This window comes from Podarcis liolepis (genome assembly GCF_965112155.1).
Source record: "Podarcis liolepis genome assembly, chromosome: 1".
NCBI lineage: Eukaryota > Metazoa > Chordata > Lepidosauria > Squamata > Lacertidae > Podarcis > Podarcis liolepis.
In genome coordinates this window covers 24369061-24394526 of record NC_139554.1, presented here as the reverse complement: position 1 = coordinate 24394526, position 25466 = coordinate 24369061, and the positions used below count along the sequence as shown (strand labels likewise).

The following is a 25466-nucleotide window of genomic DNA, read 5'->3' as shown; positions in this document are numbered from 1 at the left end:
ATCTGCAGTGTTTTCCAGTATGTTTTTAATATCTTTTTTTATAATTAGTGCAGGCTAATATTTTCATTTTTAAATGTTTGTTTGATGCATATATATGCACTACACCAGTATCTTATACTTTATAGAACATGACTGTAAAACAGCTTTACTGGACAACCAACTTGAGATGCAAACCTATCAAGAAATACTATGGAGCGAACACAATGTGTAGTACTAAAGAATTAAAGAGAGAGGGCACAATCTACTGGATCTATGTCTTGGGCAAAAATCATTGCAACAAGGAGTAAAAAAATTCTGAAACGGGGTTTGTTCACCTGCAGTTCTATATGTATAGTGCAACATTTTGAATAACAATTTTCAAAAGGCATATAAAACAAGCCTAATTTTTTTAAAAAACCAATGTGCATATCTGGGGCTATAATAAATAAATAATCTGATCTTGGATAAGATGGCCTGTTTCAAGAGGTGGCAAAAAGACATATCAAAATTTGTCTGGCAGGGCAAAAAGCCCAGAATAAACTTCAAGATCTTAACTGATGCAAAAGACAGAGGGGGTTTTGCCCTGCCGGACTTGAGACTTTATTATGAATCGGCAGCTTTTTGCTGGCTGAAACAATGGCTACTTCTTGAGAATACAGACATTTTGGACCTGGAAGGGTATGACAATAGATTTGGTTGGCATGCATACATATGGTATGACAAGGTAAAATTGCATAAAGGCTTTAAAAACCATATTGTTAGGAAAGCACTGTATAATGTCTGGATAAGATATAAGGATTTACTGGAAAGTAAAACTCCCAGGTGGTTATCACCAATGGAGGCTAATGAGTCAAAGAAACTAAATATGGAGTCCAAATGGCCAAAGTATTGTGAAATTTTAGAACAAGATGGTGAAAGAGTTAAATTGCAGAGTTTTGACAAATTAAAGTCTAAGGTACGAGATTGGTTCCACTACCGTCAGATAAACGAGGTATTTAAACAGGACAGGAAAATAGGTTTCCAGATGGAGAGGTCGAAAATAGAAACAGAATTGTTAGAACCCAGTACTAAGAACTTGTCGAGAATGTACAATTTGCTGCTGAAGTGGAATACACAAGACGAAACAGTAAAATCAGCTATGATCAAATGGGCACAAGACATAGGTCATGACATAATGTTTGATGATTGGGAACAGTTATGGAATACAGGTATTAAGTTCACAGCTTGTAATGCATTGAGAGAGAATATAATGAAAATGATCTATAGGTGGTACATGACCCCAGTCAAACTTGCAAAAATTTATCATTTGCCCAGTAACAAATGTTGGAAATGTAATGAGACTAAAGGTACCTTCTATCACCTTTGGTGGACCTGCCCGAAGGTAAAGGCCTACTGGGAAATGATCTATAATGAAATTAAAAAGGTCCTTAAATGGACATTTTTGAAAAAGCCAGAGGCCTTTCTCCTGGGCATGGTAGGCCAATTGGTGTCAAGGAAGGATAAAACATTTTTTATGTACGCTACCACAGCGGCAAGAATTCTTTTGGCAAAGTACTGGAAGACGCAGCAGCTACCCACTCTGGAAGAATGGCAAGCGAAGGTGATCGAGTATATGGGAATGGCAGAGATGACCGGCAGAATCCGTGACCAGGGGAGTGAGACGGTGGAAGAAGATTGGAAGAAATTTAAAAAATATCTTAAAGACTGTTGTAAGATTGATGATGGCTGAGATGTTATGGTCATAAGAATTAGAGAATTGCAGCTGTAAATCATAACTTTAAAGAATGTAAAATGAAAATGAGCGAATCAATTGAACGAAGGGTTGCTGAGAAAGGGTTAACATAAGGATGCAGAAAAAGGGAGGTATGGGGAAGTCCGGGAAACAAGGTGTATGAAAACAAGTTGAAGAAATTATACGTGTTTATTTGTTTGTATGTTTTGTATTGTTTTGTTTTATTATTTGTGTTATTATATGTTTGGAAAATTAATAAAAATAAAAATTATTATAAAAAAATATAATAAATAAATAATCTAACCAATTGTGCATAGTATTTAAATAAATAAATAATTTAAGGCTTTTCTCCATAGTGCTACAGCATGTTCTCAAGAGAGTTAATGTGAACATGAAATGCAGATTGTTTCACTGTATTGGCTGTGACTGGCTGATGACTGTATAGCAGCTGAGCATTTTTAAAGATTTGCTGCCTTGTTCTCCCACATCTTTTAAGCTGTAGATGGAGGGTTACACAGTAGCACACAGATGGAATTAAGAATAATACAATGGAACAAATAGGTCCTTTTGGGGGAAAGGACACAGCACAGATGTGAGACAGAACATGTTTTTTCATAGTTTATCACAGGTAATATACCGTATTTTTCGTCCCATAGGACACTCTGTCCCATAGGACGCACCTAGTTTTTTGGGGGGGGAAATAAAGGAATTTCCCCCCCTTTATTCCCCCCCCCCAAACCAGGTCGGGGAAACCAAACCAGGTTGGGGAACAGCGGTATGGCGGCGCTCCACCTCCCCGCTGTCCCCCGAGCTTGTGGGGCTGGCGCTGGGGAGAAGCGCGCTTCTCCCCAGCGCCAGCCTCCAAACCAGGTTGGGGAACAGCGGGATGGCGGCGCTGCGTTTCCCCGCTGTCCCCCGAGCTTGTGGGGCTGGCCGATGTCTGCCCAAAGCGCGGGGCGCTCTGGTTCAGCGCACCCCGCGCTCTGTGCAGCAGGCTGCTATCCACAGCCTAGGGAGCTCTGCGGGAGTTTTCGCAGGGCTCCCCAGGCTGCGGATGTCTGCCCGGCGCACGGGGTGCTCTGCTTTAGGGTGCCACACACGCCAGGCGGCAGGCTGCTATCTGCAGCCTAGGGAGACCTGCGGGAACTCCCGCGGGCTCCCCAGGCTTGCTGATAGCTTCCTGAAGCCTGGAGAGCGAGAGGGGTCGGTGCGCACCGACCCCTCTCGCTCTCCAAGCTTCAGCGAAAGCCTGTATTTGCTCCATAGGACACACACAGATTTCCCCTTCATTTTTGGAGGGGAAAAAGTGCGTCCTATAGGGCGAAAAATACGGTATACTGAAGATGAGCATGTTTAACATATTAAATAGCTGTTGCTTCCTATCAACTCTCTGATTGCCCTGTAAAGAACAGGATTAGGACTCTTGTGTAAGGTTACCAGTTTTTTTTCAATGAATCTGGCGACACTTTTCAACTTCCTACTAAATAAATAGATATTGTCAGGGGACTGATTTGTAAATCCAGGGACTGTCCCTGGGAAACGGGGACAACTGGTAACCTTACTCTTGTGACTACAAGCTGCAATCTTATATACAATTACCAAGGAGTAAGTCCCACTGAATTTATTTGTGAATATGCACAGGATCACATCCCACATAAGACAGAAGAGAGAGGGAGGGTGCTGGGCTTGCTAATGGAGTAGCAGAGATGGGGATTTACTGGTAGTTAGCAAAGCAGAGGTCAGACTGACTTTATAGGAAAGGCTTTGCAAAGGAAGTGGATTATGATGAATGTATTTCATAGCACAAAATGGATTTTCTTTAGCTCCTAAGGACTTTATACACAGCACCACCCTGCTTTTACTATTAAACCTTGCAACAGCAGCGGTAGCAAATAATAATAATACTATAATAATGAGACCTCACACAGTTTCTTATTATTTGCTTCTTATATTTATACCCCACCTTTAATCAAAGGAGCTCAAGGCAGCATATCTAAGACCATGGAGAGCTCTGTATGGAGTCAGGCCAATGGTTCATTTGGGTTTCAGAGAGGAGTTTTCTGTATCATCACAACAGCAGTGTGAGGTAGCTTAGGCTGAAAGATAGTAACTGGCTCAAGATCATCCAGTGAACTTCATGAGCAAGTGAGACATTGAACCTGGGTCTCCTCAGTCCTAGTCCAACTTAGACCAGGCAAGAGGAACTTGTGGGCCTTCAGGGTGAAGGACAGGAAGTAAATAAAGAAATGATTCAGATACTTCTGGGACTACAACTCCCATTACCGCTGATTGTTGGTTAGAGGGCTGGTCCAAGACACCTGTGGCAAACCACAAAATGGTGTCCCAGAAGAGCCACCTCCTAGGAGCCAAGGTCCCTTCAGCCCTCCCCAATAAAATATTTGAGGAGGGCAGGGCAGCCCCCCCCCCAGTTGATAGGCACTGTCATTTAAACAGTGTGTGTGTGCCACGCATTGTGATCAACATGGCTTTTTTTCATCCGCAACTCACTGGAACTCAGTTCTGGCACCTCTCAGGTGGGTGCCATTGCTGTTATAAGAGAACAAGGGAAGTGTTTATGGTGAGTTCTGGCACCTCTTTTTCTAGAAAAATAGCATTGGTGATCAATATTATGGGGTGGCGCTTACCTCCCCCTCAATATTTTATTCAAATTGGCACCCATGCCCACCAGGGGAAAAGGAGTGAGTGAAGATCTACATCGGGAACAAGTGGGAGAATAAAGGTCTACATTGGGAACAAAAGTGGGAGACGAGCAGCAACTCCTATTTGCCAAGAGGCTGCTGTAGTAGCGGCATCGGGAGGAGGCTGACGAGGTGGCGGCAGATCCAACTGTCACTGCCACCGCAGAAGCAGCAGCAGGCAATGCACTCCTCGGAGACTGGATCTGCTGCCCTGGTGGATCCTGCATGCCCAAGGTGTTGGCATCACCTTGCCTCATGGATGTTTTCTCCTGCTCCTGAGGTCAGGACCTGAACCAATGGATTCAAGTTACAAGTAAGGAGATTCCAACTAAAGATCAGGAAGAACTTTCTGGCAGTAAGAGCTGTTCGACAGTAAAACAGACTACCTCAGAAGCTGGTGTACTCGCTGGTGGACTTCATTTGCCATTTTTAGGCAGAGGTTGGATGGCCATCTGTCAGGGATGCTTTAGTTGAGATTCCTGCATTGCTGGGAGTTGAACTAGATGAACCTCGGGGTCTCTTCCGACCTGGGGTGCCAACCTGAATAAAATATTGGGGGGCCCAGGTAAGCCCCGCCCCACACAACTGATCACATGATATGGTGTGCACACATGTTTGAATGGCAATGTTTATCAACTTGGGGGGAGGGAGGTTAGCTCTTATGCTCCCAACTGTACAATTTCACGATGCTATGAACATCTGGAGGGCCACAAGCTCCTCATTGCTGGACTCAGGCGAACCACCCCACCAGAATTGAGAAGTGAAAAGAACGTCCCTTCTTCTTCAGTCACTGCTAAATACAGGATTGCCCTCTCGCTCCCCGGACAGAGCTCTTGAGCTTTTAAGCAGCTTCATTGCAGTCAAAACAAACAAACAAACAAAAACAGTCGAAACATTCCTGCTGTGAAAAGCTTGCTCTTTAAAAAAACACACACAAAAATTCTCAATAATATAGTAGCACCTGGGGAAAGAACCCTGCCAGCAACCGGCAGCCTTAATTCCCTGCAAAGGAGAGGGGGAATAATACAAAACAAAATAGAGCACAGAAGAAGAGAAATGGGAGGCGACTCCTAAGAGTCTTTTAGGCCAACCATCTCTCTTTCTCTCTCTCTCTACTTCTCACGCAAGGCGAGCGGGAAGGGCTGAGCAGCGAGGAGAGCTAAGGCTCCCACTCGGCTGTTGTTGTTGTTTTTCCTGCGCAGGCAGTTGCTTAGCCGACTACACGCCGGCGAGGACCCTGGCTGTAGCGTTGCTGGGCAAAGCTAAGTTGGGGCGCGGGGCCTAGGCAGAAGGGAGCGCGGCGACGCCGAAGGAGGCGCGCTGTTCTCGTCGTCGACTCGCCGCGCCTCCGGCCCGCAATGGGGCTGGAAATGGACCCGCTGCTGCACGCCTTGAGTTACTTCAGGCGGAGGAAGTTCCAGCTCTGCTCGGATCTCTGCTCCCAGCTGCTGGAAAAGGAGCCCGGCGACCAGGTCAAGTCGGGTAGAGCCGGGGTGTGGGCGTGTGGGGTGCTGGGTCCCCGGGGGGAAAGGACGTAAAATGGGCCCGTGGGCAGGCAGATTTAAAAGATAAAAATGGCTCTTTGTGCATTTGGAGGTCCCCTCCCTTACCGTGCACACGCGCCGGCATTTTGCATAGGAGTGGGAGACTGCCTGTTGCCATAGCTGTCAACTTTCGGATTTGAAAATAAGGGATCAGCAGCCTCACCTGTCCCGGAGACAGTCTACGGGGTATCTAACAATCCGGGATAGCAGCGGGAAACGGCGCTGAAATAAGGGAATTCCCCGCAAAAAAATGGAAGGTTGACAGCTATGCCTGTTGCACTTCTTGCTCTTGTTTGTTTGTTTGTGTACGTCAGCAATATGCACACCTTGACAAGAAGACTCTAGGCACCAGATACAAAGAGCTTTCTTTGCTCCATGGTGTCATGAATGATGCGGTTCCACTTGTAGGCTGAAACTTAGACAAGGGATTTTAAACACATTTTATGGCTTAGTTGCCTGACTAATACTGGAATGTCTTGTCAGCTAACAGCAGCAGTTCACAAAACTTTTTTAAAAAAGTGTATGATTACCCTCTCTGTACTTTTATGCATTTTATTTCCATCTGACCTCCCTTTTTAACACACACACACCCCAAGCATTTTGTGCATGTACCTGCAACTCTGGATAATGAACAGTTGAAGTTCACAGAAGTTTGTGCCATAATAAATTTGTTGATCTTGAAGGTGCCACAGGGTTGTTTGTAGCGATACGATACGATACGATACGATACGATACAATACAATACAATACAATACAATACGGTACGATATCTTTATTGTCATTGTCCCATACAGAACGATGAAATTGAAAAATCTACCTAAGACATTCAAAAACCCCTAAAAACTCTGAAACCCCATTTTAAAATACAGTATACTCCTATAGAGACTCCTTATACTGCGTTTAAAACCAGAATTGCATTTGGGTAGAAAGTGTTTCTCAGGCGGCTGGTCTTTATAACCCTGTACCTTCTTCCAGAAGGCAGAAGCTTTATAACAAAAGTGGTTAGTTTTGAAATAGGGTAAAAGAAAAGGAGGGCATGGAAATGGAAGCTTCTTTCTTTTCATCCAAGCTCATGATTTCCTATTAGTTATTAACATGATTATTTACAAGTTCTTTAGCAACAACTGTGTCAACCTCTTCCCATGCATCTTTTAAATAAGTAGACTGAACCTCTTTGACAAAGCAAACTTCGAAATACTGGAGAATGGAAAAGACCACAAAAACCTGAGACAAACTGGTTCTCTTTATAATCTATAAAATAAGTAATTTGTAAGATTTTATTTAGAACAAACTGCACCCAAACTACCTAGTATCCTTTGATAATTACTTTTAGTACAGGATAACCTTTGACATAGTTCTGCATAGAGTACTTTCTTCCCAACTATGTTTGAGAATTATGCTTTAGAAGGTGCTCTTGTAAGATGATCGGAGAACTTTCTAAGAAAGCAATACAAGATTAAATACTTTATGGTATGATGTTACATTGAAAAGAAATATTCAGTAGCATTCAGAAAGGCTCTACTCTTGATCTGGTTTTGGAGGGAATAATTTCAGTAATTATTTGGGTGAAGGAGACTGTTCACTTATTAGATTTGCTGGCATTGTAAACTGGAAAAATCGGCAAGTATATCAGATGATAATTTAAAATGCATTCCTAACCCCACTGATGAGAGAAAGTCACATTGAATTTAATAGGGCTCATCTCTGATTAAACATGGTTAAATTGGAAGGTTAGTTTGAGAGAATTCAAAAGAGAAATGTAAAATGTTAGCCATGAGAACAACGAACAAAGTCTACATACACCATGGGAGATGTTCTAGCTAGGCAATAGCGCTTGAAGACTTGAAGAGAGAATTATTGTTGAACATGAGCCAACAAGGTACATCTGGAATGTAAGAGAGAACAACAATAAGTACCACTTCAGGCTATATTATCATAAGCATTGCTTCCAAGATTTAGGTAGCAGCAGTGCCACTATTTTCATTACTAATATAATTTGGTGTGTTGTGGTTTATAGTGTGCTCACAGTTGAAGAAAGGTATCAACAAGATGGGAAGGATTCAGATAGAGGAGTGAGGATATTTTAATTTATTTTGAATACATTGCCTAAATGTCTGACATTGTGACAGCTAAGGAAGGGCTTTTGTATTGTAATCCATCACCCCACATCTATCAGTGAAAGTCACACAGCATGTGCAGGAGTGGTCAAGTCTTGCCCATTTAACAGTGTCCCAAGTTGAAGATTGATTGTTTTTGTTCCAGGGAAATTGATGGGGACAACTCTGAGGACCAAGCCAGACCTTAACTGCATTATGTCTATGTGTGACAGCAGTGAACCCAGGAACTGGTTTTATATGACACAAACACAATGGTTTAATTCGGACAATCCTTCCAACTATAGGTTTAGATCTAGATATGCCCTTCCATGAACCAAAGGACTCCTCCTGTTCCTGGAATAGCATAAACTCTTAATTGTGTGGAAAAGGGGAGGCAATTTTAATTGATTTCTCATTACCCTGTCAGACCCCAGCACCACCTCCCAGCTGTTCCAGATGGTTCCCAAATCATTTGTATCAGTTTTACAGGGAGGAATGGATGAAAATGACCTTCAGTGGGAATGTCACATGAGTGAAACTACACTCATGGGAAGCCTAGATCCAGCCCATAGTTTAGAGATTCATGAAAAAGCCACAGTAAACTTAGGCCTTGTGTATTCCAACCTTCACATCACAGGAGGAGATTAGAAGCTTTCTGCTTCTATATTTTGCCAAAGTGAAGTATAAACAAACCATAGTTTCCAGTCCTACCAGAGCTGTAGGATGTTCTGAACTGAGACATAAATTAATCTCAGGGCAGGTGATGGTAGATTTAAAACAGAGATTTTAAACCTGTTAAAATTTGGTTAAAGCAACTAAAAGACCATATGCTAAAAGCCTCAGTTGCCTTTTTGCTTAACTTAAATACTATCTGACATGCTTTCCATTGTGATCTGGCAGATCTTTAGGAAGCAACAGCTCTAAAGTTTTGGTACAAATTACCGTATTTTTTGCACCATAACACTCACTTTTTTCCTCCTAGAAAGTAAGGGGAAATATCTGTGCGTGTTATGGAGGAAATGCCTACGGGTGGCATGCCTACGGATTTTCCTCCTCTAAAAACTACGTGTGTGTTATGGTCGGGTGCGTGTTATAGAGCGAAAAATACGGTACTTAGAAAAGCTCAGCATTCTAGTTTTCTCTATTTAATGAGCCAACTTTAACCTCAAGAAGGTAGACACAATTCTCTCAGCCATATAATATGACATGATGCATGTAGAATCAGATCTGCAGACTCGTTGCAAGATTTGTAATACAATGAGCACTGAAACGATGCCCAGGATAAAGGTTTAATGCTATATATTGGCATTTTAAAATATAGCAAATAAACCTGGGCTGCATGTAGGGATTCACCTTAAGAAAAAGCTGAAAGAGCAAACAAATAAAAGTTATTTAGTCCTTCAGGACAATGGGAAGTACAGTACTGGTGTATAATTCAGTGTCATCACCATAATTTAAAGTAATTACTTTATATGCACCAGGATCAAATATATATGCTTCATTGAAGATAGAGTGGGACATGGGTTTATCTTTATGACATAGTTTTGTTCATAAGAATTTTATTTTATTTTATATTTCATAAAATATATGTACTATTTAATTGTAGAAAAATCTCAAAGCGGTTTGCAAAAGGATGGAACAATAAAATAATCACTAAAATAAAACACAACCATGATTTAAAACAGTGTTTTTCAACCACTGTTCCGCGGCACACTAGTGTGCCGCGAGATGTTGCCTGGTGTGCCGCGGGAAAAATTAAAAAATTCGAAAGATAGCTTCATATCCGGAGAGGCGGCCTTCAGGCGAGTTTTAATTTTAATTTTCCTTCTCCCACTTAATGCCCCACGCTCGCCCGAGCAGCTTGCAGTCCTCGGTAACCACGGCGACCCGAGGGAGGGGAGGGAACAGGGAAGTCGAGGGCGGCGGCGAGCCGCGATGATGTCAGTGGGCCGCGCCGCCTCGCCCTGGCACGGTGTGAGAGCCCCGGCTAGTGGCGCGAGCTTCGGAATAAGTGGGATCCGCGTGCGCGAGACCGAGATCGCGGGTAAGGAGCTCAGCCCTGGGCAGGAGGAAGCGGGGCCGCGCGTGCGGGCCACATCCCCACAGAGAGCGAGCCTCCCCCGGCCCACCACTCCGGGCAGGTCCACTCGCATGAGGGGGCGGCGATGGCGATGGCCGGCAGCTTGCCTGCAATGCCATCCCTCGAGCAGGTGAGGAGCCCGGAGGCTACCAGATGCGAGTCCTCTTTCCCACCCTGCTCGGGAGTCCAGAGCACTTGGTCGCATTCAGGATCTAGAGTGGGGAAGCGGGGCTTGTGTCTGGGCTGGACACATTGGGCTGCCTGTGCCGCTCGACCTGCGGGGAGAAATCAGGGTGGGAGTCACGACCGTGAGGCAGGGCTGCCAAGTGTGGCAGAAGAGGACACGGCCGTCGCACCTGTCCTTAGGTAGGAGCTTCTTCCGTGTCGACCTGCTGCCCTAAAGTCTTGGCTTTTTTCTTGGCTTTTTGGCGGTTGGCACAGAAGGAAGGCAAGGGGGAGGGGGAAAAATTGAAACTTACACTTTCGTGCGTCCATCCCGGCGTGACGCTGTGCGCTGACGTCACGGGGCTGTAATGGTGGTGTGCCTCGAGATTTTTTTCATGAAACAAGTGTGCCTTTGCCCAAAAAAGGTTGGGAAACACTGATTTAAAACAGGTTCAAACCGCAGTAAAATAGACTAAAACAAATTAACACTACAGAGTTTTGAAACATCTAGGAAGGCTTGTCTAAATAATGTCTTCAGCAGGGCACTGAAAGGAATATAGTGAATAAATATTTATTTATTTAAGAAATTTTTATACAGCTTAATTATTCACATTTCTCTGTGGTGTACATAGAAACAATCCACAGTAAATGGGACAATGAAAGGATAACAATTTGTGAAACTTAAACACTACTTTAAAATTCCTACTAGAACAAGAGAGTCTTAGTCGTGTACCTCAAGTTCAGAAAGGAGGGTGCCTGTCTAATCAATTAATCTATCAAGCACTTAAGCTTAAGTCATATATATATATAATGTATATATAACAAACCTTATTTATTGTATTGATACTACATAAACTTGACCCACAATAAACTTTATTGTAAACAGCCTTTTATTTAAAACTGTTGAGTTAAAAATGGCATGGCAGAAAACATAACTATTGTGATTCCATGCTGGTTTCACAGGCCATACGCCCCATTTTAAGTGCAATGCATTGTACTGTAAGTCGCAAGATCTGATTGTTAAGTGATTATTTGACAGACACAGACAAACTGGGGGGTAGGAGAATTTTTCATGTAGTCGTTTGCATCCATGGGTCTAATCTACAAAATGTACAGTTTAAAACAGCAGCAGCATTAACTTGCTACCAGAACAATCAGTACTGGAGATTAAAAATTAAAGCTGCAATCCTACACTTAATAGGGAGTGCAACACATGTGATCCTATATACATTTAACATGTGATCTTATACACACTTAACAGAGAGTGCTCCATTGAACTTAATGGGACTTACTTACGAGTGGACATGCCTAGGATTACGTTGTCATTGAAACTTCAAGTAAATGTAAATCACTTTAAACAAGCATTTGAGAGAGGAACTAACTGCAGTCTTGTGCTTGTCTACTGAAAAGTAACTCCCCTTGATTTTAGTGGGGCTTACTCCCAGACAAATGGATACAGGATTGCAGTCTGTCAGGTTCTGCTGCTGGAAATAACCTTTCATCATCAACCATAGGAAAAATATGTATATTGGGTTTCTTTGTTTTATAGCAGGAACATGCTTCTGTGCTGCTGTCGTGGTTGATCATCCTGATTAGTTGCCTAATCTGATTATTGTTCTTTGTGTACCATATGTCAATTTGAAGGCAAGGAACTAACACCAGTTTATAGTATTGGTTGACAAGAGAAAAGCAATTGTCAACTGTTGTTGAACTGTATGATAATTATATAATGTATAAAATACATATAGTATTTTGTTGCCGGTGCTTAATGTTCCATGTTCATTAATTTCTTACTGCTGCCTCATACATGTTTCATCATTGATGCAAATTCTGTGCCTTCTGGATCAGTGGTGAAATAATAAGAGATGGAGTGGTGATTAAAACTTCTCAAAGTATTTGCTAATGAAAAATAAATGTCTAAATTCACATCAGAGTGTAGTATAATAACTAATAGCTAATGCTAATAAGGATATCCCTTATAATTTCAACTCTCCAGAGTTGAAATTGTATAAACTCTCCAGATGACTTTAGGCATAGTGCTTGATTTCATAGTCCCCTCTAGAATACGAGAATAAGAGTTGTGGGAAGGGACATGTTCTCCTTTCACCTCAGGGGAGAAGCCACAACAATCATTAGCAAAGCCGTGGAGCTTGAGATGATGAGCAGAAACACCAGCCTGGTGAACGTAGCTGTGGTTCCTCAGTTCACCATGGTCCTGCTGTCCATCAGCATGTCCAGCATGGTGTAGTGGTTAAGAGCAGTGGACTCATAATCTGGTGAACTGGGTTCACTTCCCCACTCCTCCACTTGCAGCTGCTGGGTGACCTTGGACTAGTCATACTTCTCTGAAGTCTCTCAGCCCCACTCACCTCACAGAGTGTGTGTTGTGGGGGAGGAAGGGAAAGGAGATTGTTAGCCTCTTTGAGACTCCTTACGGTAGTGATAAAGCGGGATATCAAATCCAGACTCCACCTCCTCCTTCTTCTTTGACCGATTCTTCATATATGAAGTCATCTCCATCAAGTACACCCAGGACTGCTAATCTCAAGGAACTGCTAATATCAAGGGCTTCACTCTTTAAGGGCCTAGTTTAGTTGAAGGCTTGTCTCACCCCATATGTATCCACTTGACTGCTTCGACTTGTGGACGTGTACTGCCACATAATGTTCATTCTGCTCTTAAAATGAATTGATTGTTTAATGTGGCTGTACTCCCTGCTCATTAATATGAGACAGGCACCTTAGTTGTGTTGGTTTCAGCTCATGCTAAAGGCTTTTTTGCTTGTTTCAGTAAGCCTATCCAGGCATGCAATTTTAACAAGTAATTTTATTATGTACAGTTTATTTTGAGTTGCTGATTTTATTTATATTTGGTTTACATTTGTTACATTTGCAGATGTTAGGTTTAACTTTTTTAATGTTCATTTTCACCACTATTTTAAAGGAATGTTTTATATTTTTCTTTGTTAACTGCTTAGAGTAAGCGATACATAGGTTTTGTTAAATAAATAAAATAGTTTATTTATAAATGGAATTCAATGGGACTTACAGGGGCTGCTTACTTACTTAGACATGTGTATGTATATTTTATCGCACATGTTTAGCTGCAGTGTTGATTTCAAGGGAGTTGAGGGTGGGACGCAACCCAAATCATAATCCAAGCTCTGTATATATCTTTTCCAGACTGTGGATTGCATAAAATTGTCCTTAAAATCTGAAATAAGTAATATTTAAAATTTTGTTCTCTTAATCCTAGCCTGGTTGTGTGGTATTGATCCCAGCCAGATGGTGTGAATGAGGGTTTTGGCACTGCCATCCCCTGCCAAGCTACTGGAAAATAGGAGTTTAACTTAAACTACACTCTGGGGATTGTTGTCTGTAGTTTCTTACTTCTGACTGCTTAATGCTTATAGAAGCCTTTTTCCATAAAGGTAAAGGTAAAGGTACCCCTGCCCGTACGGGCCAGTCGTGTCCGACTCTCGGGTTGCGTGCTCATCTCGCTCTAGAGGCTGTGAGCCGGCGCCGTCCGAAGACACTTCCGGGTCATGTGGCCAGCACCAGCGCAGCACACGGAAACGCCGTTTACCTTCCCGCTATAAAGCGGTCCCTATTTATCTACTTGCACTTAAGAGTGCTTTTGAACTTTTTCCATAAGCCTGTGTAAAACGTAGAATGTAGGACTATAGAAGGACATACTTCTCAGGCTACCAACATAGTCCCCATGGGCACTACAGCATCCACCGATCCTCCCTTTGTGCCCACCAAGGCCCCCTGCCCCTCCCAATTTTTGTTGTTGTTGTTGTTAAAAAACCTGAAATGGAGGAGTTTTAAAAACTTATCGTGGTGGTTTGTTTAGGAAGGTTGTCTGTTTCTCCCCCTTTTTTCATTTGGTTTAGGCTGTACATAAACGTTTTTCTGTTAGTGGAGATTCTGAACCTTGCCATTTTTCTTCTGTAAAACAGGTATTTTGTGATCCCCATAAAAGTTTATTAGATTTCTAAATGAGCACCCAGTACCAAAAAGCTTGGGGACACTTGGCATACTGAGAGCTTTGTTCAGTGGTTGCTAAAATGAGCAAGAGCAGTGTCTATAGGTGCTGGCCTGTTACAATCAAGACTGTTGTTTTTGCTGTATCGGCTTTAACTTATGGCATAATGAACTGGAGTCCATTATCATCAGATGCATAAATGGTATCCTGACTTGCTAGTATGTGTGCACCTGGGAGAGGGGATTGTAAACAATATGGTCTGAGGGAAATGAAATAAAGTACAGATAGTGACAAAAGCTTAATGGTGAAACACCATTGTTGAAAACACAAACATTCTGACATTGATAAGCTAATAAACTCATAGAAGATGATACAAAACCCATTATCCCAATTTAAGCCACAGGTGATAAGAGTTGAATCTATAAGATAAATTGTTATTTAGCATTTTCCTGTTGTCGCCTCCTTTTGAAATTCCTTCATTCAAGAATAGCCACATTAAGGTAGGTGGCAGAGCATCCTGGGAGTTCAAATGTATTCATATTCAGAGCTGCTAAAATGATCAACTCAATTTGTTTGCTATGGCAAAACACAGAGTAGATATATTCATGTCACGGGGTGCCTTAGATATTTTGCAGGAGGCAAGATATAAATTGTTAAAGAGGCACACAATTATGTCCATTTTTCTCAACAACAAAAATGACATTCAAACCAAAAACCTAAATTTATCCTTTATTTAATTAGTTGCTAAAAAGATTTGGTAGCAGAGTTCTTCATAGCTTCAATAGGGCATCAGATATATGGAAAGTTCTCTTGACTACTTGTTCCTTCTCTTCAGTAGCCAATTGTTAGGAGAAATCCATAAGCATTCAAGGGACTTAACCTAGCATTCAACTAATCTAGTATTATGAAAGAGATAGAAAAACCTCTCACCTCTTCCTCCACACTGTGCATAAATCCATACATCTCTATCATTTTCCTTCTGTTCTGCCCCCATCTATAGCATTTCTCCCCCTAAATTTTGCCAGCTCTACAGTACTCTCTTTGAGGTGCAGCAACCAGAATGCTACCAGTTTGCATAACAATATTGGCAGTTTTATTTTCAGCTTGTTTTCCTAACGATCTCTAACATGGGATCTTCCAGACATTTTACTGTGATTATTGCAGCATGTAGGTTTTTTAAAGTATGGCTGAGCTGATTATATAACTTTCTCTTTACTTCCAGCTGCTAAACTGCCTTAAAGTACACTGCTTTCTTTACATCTTGTTCATGGATGCCTTTGCCCTGGAGATTAATATATGAAACATTTTTTTTCCAGGGGGTGGGGTAGTCTGTGTAAGAGAACTGGAGGTTTCTTGAAGCTATCCCTGTATTCATCTATGGGCAGGCGGCCGCTAGGAAACCTCTTTGGCTATGAAAAACCCTGGGTTTTCTGTGATCTGGAAGGTTTCCTTTGATACTTGAAATGCTTGCTTTGCATCGTTTTTAGCATATGTCTGTGGTGAATAAAAAGCCTGATATTTACTTTGATTGCAAATCTTTGCCTGAGAAACAGATGGTGGTCTGTATTGGCAGTTCCACTTTACCATTTTAGCTTTTTTCCCTTAACTTCAGTTAGCTCATTAGGTTTTTATTAAGTGACTGGGAGAATATGTAGAGATGGTGCACATCTCTCTTCCTTGCCCTCCCAAAAAAGAGAGTTGAGAGTTTTTCAGCCATTAGGAAGAAGCTACTTTTGGTACTTGTTCAATAAACTGACTGGTCTGCACGGAATACTTTCCTTCAGGTTATTAGTAAGCACAAAAAATTTGTGTCGGTACACAACTAAAGCAGAGCCAATCACACACACAGCAGAATATCAGCTCTGTGATTACTTTTATTTGGTTTGGGTGGTTTCCCCCCAAAAAGTGCTCCCCGCAAGGCTGAGGATTAATTGCATTTAAAGCGATATGCTTATGATTCAGAAGATGCATGTGCTGGATCTGTACCTTCACTTTTACTGAGTTTCCCCCTCAAAATACTTATGCACAGCCCCCCCTTCCTCAAAATATGCCCAAATTCAAAAAGCAGGATGTGGCCTGAGAGCCCTTTAAAAGGAAAAGTTGTAGGAAAATGCCATACACATACCAACAGCACCTCTGGTATTTTAAAAGCAAATTCTGAGAAATATCAGACATTAGAGGGCACTTTGGCTCATACTCTGTATGTTATAGTAAAATACATTTCCATATCACAAATCCTGTTTTTAAAAACCCCTTTGCCTATGTTCTGATAGTGCTCTGACAGATTTGTTCCTTTTTGGTAATGGGGAAAAGAGATCTCAGCTTGAACTTTGCTGTATAGGACCGTAATAACATAGGACAACTACAGCCTTCCCCCATCCACTGTTTTTTTCTCACTTTTGTGTCTCAGACTAGAATCCAGCCAGTGTTTTCTGTGCCACAGTCTCCACCTTTTATCTTGCTATTCTTCCTTTGCTCACATCTGCCGACAGACCTATTCCTGAGTTGCTTCAGTCATCTGTATTATCTGTATAATTTAATATTGCATTGTCTTTTTGTAAATGTTTTGGCTTAGTGAACCTTGGTTCCCCTCTTTATCATCTAGGCTGCTTGGTGCTTAAAAATACGAGCATTAACAGAAATGGTTTACGTGGATGAAATTGATGTGGATCAGGAAGGCATCGCTGAGATGATGCTTGATGAAAATGCTATTGCTCAAGTTGCACGTAAGCTATATCTATAGTTCCTTCAAAATGTCTTGGCCACACAATGACTCCCTTCCCGGCATTTCCCTTAAATAGTGTATTGTTCCCACAGACTATACTGTGGCATAACTGAACACTTTCAGTTAATGCAATTATATGATGTAGTTGCTATTTTCGTTGTTGTTTTTTTTAAATGAATATAACCTCACTGACTGTGGTAGTAGCTGCAGCGCTCTGTCATGCCCTGCTGAGTTTAGGATTGCCCTGCAGGAAAACTTTCTGCCTCATGTTATTGAGTAGTTAGAAGGGTTAAAAAAATAAATAAATGGGAAGAGAATTAGAGAGGTGAGATTGATCTATTGGTTACATTAAATAATGATACTTCTTTTTGTTTGTAGGTCCTGGTACTTCACTGAAAATCCCTGGAACTGGTCAGGGTGGAGGTCCTAGCCAAGCTGTGAGGTATTCAGTTCATTGATAAATTTAATTAGTCCAGGTGTCAATGCACTACATATAGTTCACTGTGGCCCTTCACTAGTAAATGCTGTCCAGCGAGTAGTGTCTCTTAAATTTTTGATTTATCCATTCCTACACCCTCTGTGGCAGTTCTTCACACTTTAAGTTCTTCAGTTGCTTCTGTATTGCTGTTTATGCATTTCCTGCCCTCATTGACTCATAACCACAGACTGGTCATTGAATCAGATGATTCCTTCACCTCCCGCCCACCCCAGTCTTCCCTTCTGTAAGCAAACATGTGAAAATATAATTGTGCTGGAATGTGAACAAAAGCCGTGAGATTTGGAAGATGCTCAGAGCATGGCGAACAAGCACACACGAGGTATTTAAATTATGTGTATACATATATACGTATGCAGGTTTTGGTGTCTTCGGGTGTCTTCCCGTGTAAGAGTTGGGGTGTCTAGGCGACGTTTCGACGAGGTCTCACTCGTCATCATATACACACACACCTAAAATAGTACTCTACAACACTTTAATAACAAAGTAGTTAAATGGTATGAAGGGTGTTATAAATTGTCTTTCCAAATAATCACATGGGATTTTATGTTATGGTTAGTATTCCTTTAACTGGGAACTAATTTTCATATAAACCCCAAAGAAGTGTAGAACTAACAGTAACAGAGTGCAACACAAACTTCAGAAGTTATTTGCAGATATAACAAGTGGCATGTCTGCTAAGGCAGACAGATGGTGTCTTTCAATCTGTGGATCATTTCAGGCCGGTGACTCAGACAGGAAGACCCCTTACAGGATTTGTGCGACCCAGTACACAGAGTGGACGGCCAGGTACAATTGAACAGGCCATAAGGACTCCAAGGACAGCTCACACGGCCCGCCCCATGACTAGCGCCTCAGGGCGATATGTCAGGCTTGGAACGGTAAGGAACGAGAAAGAACTGAGCATGTTATTAATAAGTATAACACACACAGTATTTGAGACCTTGGAAATTTGAAGTGCATATGTGTGTATTAAAATAAGAAAACTTTCATCTCGCTAGTGCTTGGTGTTTTACCTGGCTACATTTTCTTCAATCTCTCCTATAGTAATCTAAAAACTGTATTTTCAAAATATTAGCACATGTAATGGAAAATTTGCACATCTTCCTTGGGTAAGAGAAGTATGTGCTTTATATAAGAGCTGCTTTTTATGATGCCTTTGAACATCATATTTGATCAGCTGATTGTTGGTGGTTGAAGAGATTGCTGTTCAGCTGAAACCCTGACAGTCAGCTGGGACTGCCTACCCTGGGGAGTTCCCTTGCACTCCCTGGTGCAGCTGAGGGGAGATGGAGGAAGTGGCTTGGATTCAAAATGCTTCCTGCAGCCCTAAAAACCCCAAGCTGCTTTCTATGGAGGCCAAAGAAAGAAAGGCCAATTTTTAAAGGAACATCCTTCCCTCACCGAAAGCCATTTGTATTCAAAGCATTCAAGGGAATGCTTTGAATACAAATGAGCATTAAAAATATATAATAATAATTCAGGAGAGCAGTTTGTTTTCAAAGTGCTTCCTATTGCTTTGAGTATGAATTGCTTTTCTGTACAGAGAGGAAAAAGTTCAAACAATTGACTTCAAAGATGTGCCCTATAACTGAAAATCAGCTGATTGTGAGTTACAGAGAGCCTTTTTTGAAGATGTACTCAAAAGTATGTCTTCACAGGAGGTTGCTGTAACTGCTGTTTGGTGGTTGCCTTTGGCAATTGTCAGAGTTCAGTCACCTGAGGACATTATGAGGACATTATGCCAATTTGATCCATGGCAGGGTGGGGAAGAATTTGGCAACCAAATTCAGTTGCCTGCTGTAGTAAGTTTGCATTGTTTCTTCAGATAATGGTTTGCTAGACGGTATTTTTTGCTGATGATTATTTAAACATGCATGTTAAGCAGTTCTGTGGTATCTTTCCCCCTGCAGGCCTCTATGCTCACAAATCCTGATGGCCCATTTATAAACGTGTCTAAACTCAACTTAAATAATTATGCTCAGAAACCAAAGTTGGCAAAGGTGCGTTGTTTGCATAAACGTAGTATTCTTATATCTTTTAAAATCCTTGTCATATGTAAGCAAATGTTTAGGAATGAGCGGCAACTAATTTTGTGCTGATTTTGGTGAAATGGGTATCTGTTTCTGCGTTAGTTTTTTGTTTAGGCATAACATTGCCAATTATTTAACAAGGTGAAGCAGTCAGAAGCAGACTGGAGGGTTGCCTGCCCTCTCCAGGCATGAATGGAGCACAAATTTCTACCTTCAAAGGGAAGCAGTTGCATCAGTAGCAATGTTAGTAATTAAACCAGGGTTCTGAGCTAGTTTTGAATCCTGGTTGACCAGAAACCCTAGTTGGACTTAACTAGGTTTATGCTAGTAGCAACATTAATGAGGCATTTCAGACGTATCACCAAACCATAGTTTGGTGTTACAAAAATGAGCAGGCTGTCATTCTTTCATCGTTGAAATTAGAAGTGTCTATTTATGGCTTGTGGCAGCCATCATCATCATCATCATTATTATTACAGTGGTACCTCGGGTTAAGTACTTAATTCATTCCGTACTTAATTACAGTGGTACCTCGGGTTACATACGCTTCAGGTTACATACGCTTCAGGTTACAGACTCCTCTAACCCAGAAATAGTACCTCGGGTTAAGAACTTTGCTTCAGGATGAGAACAGAAATCGTGCTCCTGCGGTGCGGTGGCAGCAGGAGGCCCCATTAGCTAAAGTGGTGCTTCAGGTTAAGAACAGTTTCAGGTTAAGAACAGACCTCTGGAACGAATTAAGTACTTAACCCAAGGTACCACTGTATTCAGATCTTTCCCATTCCCAGAGGGTTTTCACTGAGGAGACCCATGGGAGACACTTTCTCATGTCCCTATCACATTTCTTTCACCACTAGGAGCAAGACATCCCGTGTGTCTTGAAATCATCCCCTTTCCTGGGAGAACAACCTCCTGAGGTGATGCTGATATTAGAAGGAAGCCAGGGTTAGAGGCCATCTTTGACATTTCTTGCAGTCTGATCATAGCTGTCAACTTTTCCCTTTTCTTGCGAGGAATCCTATTCGGAATAAGGGGATTTCCCTTAAAAAAAGGGAAACGTTGACCGCTATGAGTCTGATGAAAAGAAGCCTTCCACGTTTAAGTGGTGCTCAATATTTCAGGATGGTCAGAGGGGGCCTTGCCTCCATTTTGGGAGAACATTTAGGAAGAGTACTAGGGAAGGGGGCATTATTCCCAATTTGGGAGGGGGTTGGTGTCACATACACACCCCATGCCCCAGGTACATGTGTAGAAGTGTTCAGGGATCTTTCACTGTCATCCAGTATAATGAAAAACTCCCCTGGTTCAGATGTAAAATTAAGAATACTTTCCTGACATGTGCTGGCTTTCACAATGTAAACTCCTTATTGCATAAAACAGTTTGTATAAAAGATGTTTGTGACTTTTAAACGGACAACTTGAGTTTAATTGCAAATAGCTTTTGTTCTTTTTCTTCAATTTAACAGAATATTGCAAATTGTTCTCCTTACAGGCATTGTTTGAATACATTTTTCACCATGAGAATGATGTCAAGAATGTAAGTCTTATTTATTTCTAACTTAAAGGGCTCTTTTCAGTTGAAATGTTACTTTTGAGTATGAGATAGAAGTGTAGCACCCTGCTTGTGGTTAACGCTTAGCTGGAATGAAATATTCAACGCAGCAATAGAGAAATTAAAATAATTATTTATTTGTCAGACAAATAAATGAGAGGCACAGTGGTATATGGTTACCAAGCTCTGGCCTGGCTTCCTGCCATTATGGCCAGCCCTTATATTCCCTTAATCCAGCCCCCTTTGCTCCTCCTGTGGCTGCCTCTGTCCAATCAGCCTGGTTGGATTTCCTATTGGCTGATTGCTAGAACCAATCACAAAAAGATACACCCATATCCTCCTGTCCTTATATGGAACACAAAGAGCTATATATTGTTACATCTATAAATGACAAATAAGTAGTAATATATCTTACATGTGTCTCAACAAGGAATCTTAATTACCAGCTCACCTCTTGCCCTCCTTGCCCTATTGCCTTCTAAAACAAATGGTTAATCTTAAATTTTTATCTTAAACATATGTCAAGGATCTTGAGTTTCACATCAACATTGAAAGATCTCCTTCATTTGAAGGTTTCCAAACAAATGTCTGACAGCCATATATCAGGACCGCCCGGATGGCGTCTTCCTGTCTGGCAGGAGGGCTAGGCTGGTGGCTGACTTAATTCCAGGATAAATACAACTCTTTACAACTATATGAAATAAGAATCTAGCATTTGTTAAATCCTTTGCATAATTACATTTAAGCCAATATATTTAATACACAACACAAGTAGCCTCTTAAAAGGAATAAGGCCTTTGTAAAAAAGGAACTCAGTTTAAAACAGTTTCAGAAGAAACCTCTTCAGTTTGCATCCCCCCCTTCTCCAGCTGCTTCAGCCAGCTGCTTTTCCCATTATCTCTTCCCAACATTTATTGCCCTTAAACTCTCTCAGTTTAAGAAAGAAACAGCTTTAAAAGACTTCCCAAAATTTCTGCCAGCTAAATGCTTCTCCATTTGGTCTTGGCCTTTTTAACCTTGGAAAGAAGATCTGGCTCATTTTACTGGGAGGCACATTGGCATTATTTTACTATTTACCAACTATTAATTATGTTTATCTCTGCCTTTTTTATCTTCTATAACATGTAGGGTCAGTGTCCTTACTCAGTCTGTAATTTCAGCTTTTACGACTTTGAGAATTGTTTTCTGCTATCAATCAAGGGGCCCCTTGTCTAGGAAGAAAACACTGTCAGTGTTTTCTTAAGCAGCTAGCCTTCTTGCCTGGCATGAAACTTTTAAAAATCTAAGCCCTCTTTAATATACAAGCCCTGATCAAACATTAATAAAATGCAGGCTTATGCCTGATGCCTCAGAAGTAGAATTTTCTTCAACTGGTATACAGGAGTTTTAAGTGGGGCAAAGTTGCAACTTCTGGAAAGGCAAAAGAGAAACTAAACTCACAACTCAAGAAGGCCGCTTGTTTCAAATTTATTTATTGCATTTATATCCCACCTTTCTTCCAAGGAGCACAACGTGGCATTAATAATAATAATAATAATAAAAATAATAAAATAATACATTTATTGTCAATGTACAACCTGTGTACAATGAAATTAACAGAGCCTCCCCCCCCCCAACACTCAGTCTCATTGCACTCTGTGTGCTTATCTGTGTGCTTATCTGTGTGCTTATCTCATCCTCATTTAATCCCCACAACAACCCTGTGTGGTAGGTTTGGCTAAGAGTGCAGTATTGGCCCCAAGGTCACCCAGCTTCCTGGGCCTAGATACATTCACTCTTTAGTGGCTTTTCTCTATCAGTACCGTGAGTATGAAGATTGTTGCTTATTTCAGCACCTCCCATCATGTGGCGTACCAGGTTTTTCACCAGTTACATCCATACTTTGATAAATTATTGTTTTCAGAGCAGAAGTATACTAGCCATATAAATCATCACAGAATTCCCTCTAGTTGAGATAAACAATGCTTTCATTTTTGATATGTCCATGTATGTTCTATGCACCGTAACAACCCGTTCTGGGCAAGGCGCTTTACACATATGCAAGCAACACAAATGTACTGCTTGTTTGAGGCTTTGTTTCCTCCAGCACTTTCCCCCTCCAAGCTACAAGCTGTCTTTCCAGCTAGAAGGAATGAATGAAAGAAAAAAAGCTTGCGTGTATATTTGCAGGAAACTGCTGGAGGGGAAAAGAGTCTAATAAAGAATGATGGGCACATGAGCTGATGCATGTGCATTGCCGAATTAAGACAGTTTTTCTGGAGTGGAACTTTTCTGCATCTAAATGGCTTAGGAATAGGAGGAGTATATGTGGTTTAAATTAAAACATTCCAAGTTCCCTTTCTCCAACAATTATGTCAGTTTAACCAAGACTGGGAAGAACCAGGGGTCTTAAATCTTTTAAAGAATTTCCTTCTTAATAGAGCCCCCAGCCCCAGATTTCCCCCTTGAAACTGCTGATTGTTGAAAAACTGGGTATGATACAAAAGCGTGTTAGGGAAATGCTATTGCACATACAGAATGCACATTGTGAGATCTGTGTACGCTTGACAAAGCTCCCCTCTGTGTGTCAGTCAGTGTTTCAAAATACTGTTCAATGGTGAAGAATTTAATGATTAGCTGGCTGCTACTGCCTTTTTTTACAGTTCTCTAAACTCTACTTCCTCAGTCTCCAGCTTTATAAGCAGGCTAGTATGGTTTTGGGGAACTTGTACATTTTTTTTTGTATTAAATCTGCAAGCCCTGAAAGTGTTGATCCAATTAAAAGCAGATAATACTTGAGATGAGGAACAGTCGTGCTGCAGCACCTTAGCTATTAATTACATTTTTTGGCTTTGAGAGGTTTTTTTAAAATGCATTTATAAAACACCTCTGTTAATTCTGCAAGTCCTTAAAACTGATAAGGTTATTACTTTCCTTTCTGGTTTTCACCTAATAGCGCATTTTAAAAACAGTCAAAACCCAGTATTTTTCTATTGTTTTGTATTCTTTGCTTTAATCTTTTTTCTTTTATTTTTTTACACGTTACTAATTCGTGTGTGTGTGTGTGTGTTTAAATCTCATAAGTGTTCTGTTTTTTAAGGCTTTAGATTTGGCAGCATATGCCACGCAACACGCTCAGTTCAAGGACTGGTGGTGGAAAGTTCAAATTGGGAAATGTTATTACAGGTAAAACATCTCACCTGTTCTTAAACCTGGGGCTCAGTCCAGTCTGCTCAACCCAGTGAATGTCCCAGAGAGAGATCCCCATAGGGCAGGGATAGCCAGCATGGGTATTGTCGGACTCCAGCTCTCATCAGCCCCAGTATGCTTGGTAAATGATGAGAGATGATTGGAGTTGTATCCCAGCAACATCTAGAGGGCACCACATTGCCTGTCCCTGCCATAGGACATAACAGAGGCCTGGTCCACACCTGTAAACCCTTTCCTTATCCCTGTCCAGCTTTCCCATCTATTTAGTCCAATCCAAGCAGAAGAAGACAGGCTGGGAGTTTCTTGTTCCCCTGCCATGGGCTATCTACTTCTTTTGACAGGGTTTAGCAAGATCAATTCAAGGGGAGGTGGAGAAGACTAAAATTTTAATTTCCAATGTCCTATTTCCCCCATATTTTTCCACATTGATGGTGCTTTTTAATTTAGAATATTTATAAAAATGTAATCTCTCCCCTGCCATGTTTCTACAGTTTTGTCATACCTTTTATTGCATTTTTCCTCAGGCTAGGATTATATCGTGAAGCAGAAACACAATTTAAATCCGCTTTGAGACAACAGGATATGGTAGATACAGTACTGTATTTGGCAAAAGTAAGTTGGACTTTACAATGAAAAAATGAATCATTTCAGATTAAAAGTTTGAAACTGTAACCTGGAAGTGCAGTGACGGCAGTGCTGAGGCCCTTGAATTTGAATGTTTTCAAAATATTAATATTTTAACCTTTTTACAGGTTGGTCAAGGATTTTATCTGTTCTTGTTAATAAAATTGTTTGGCTTTGTTTTCCAGTTACTAATGCAGTTTTCTAGATCTCCTTTCTTTTTAGCTGCATGCGTTTGGTTAGTTTTAATAACTCTCTAGGCTTAATAACGCATAAGCCATCACTCTTACCGCAATTCTGGTTTCTGTAATACTCCTTGGTGCTGCAAGTAGCAAACTTGCACTGATTTCCTTGTCCATCACATGTATTGTCATCCCCCTACCCTATTTATGCAAAAACCTGCATATCTAATTAGCTATATGTACAATATTGTGGATAAAAGCAGAGCTGGCTTTTCACCTGTAGTGGTGCGCACCACTGAAGGGACAGAACAATTGAATTGCTTGCTTAGTTATGTGTGGCTTCAACTGAAACTTCTCTAGCTGTGTGAAACCCCCATCTCTCCCTT

General features: G+C 41.3%; 1 protein-coding gene across 3 annotated transcripts in view; it reads left to right on the top strand.

The window, feature by feature from the left end:
- Positions 1-5612: 5612 nt before the first annotated feature.
- The window catches only part of TTC8 (tetratricopeptide repeat domain 8), a 32987-nt gene continuing 13133 nt past the window's right edge, over positions 5613-25466 (top strand). Inside the window, exons 1-8 of one of the 3 annotated variants that reach the window (XM_083502566.1) lie at positions 5613-5882; positions 16888-17008; positions 17386-17449; positions 18225-18384; positions 19417-19506; positions 21029-21073; positions 24168-24253; positions 24802-24889. In XM_083502566.1, the coding sequence (XP_083358692.1) occupies positions 5769-5882; positions 16888-17008; positions 17386-17449; positions 18225-18384; positions 19417-19506; positions 21029-21073; positions 24168-24253; positions 24802-24889 (768 nt within the window). In that variant the 5' untranslated portion in view covers positions 5613-5768. Of the gene's footprint in view, positions 5883-16887; positions 17009-17385; positions 17869-17926; positions 18385-19416; positions 19507-21028; positions 21074-24167; positions 24254-24801; positions 24890-25466 lie in introns of all 3 variants that reach the window. The other 2 variants (XM_083502565.1, XM_083502567.1) reach the window with 2 other exon arrangements.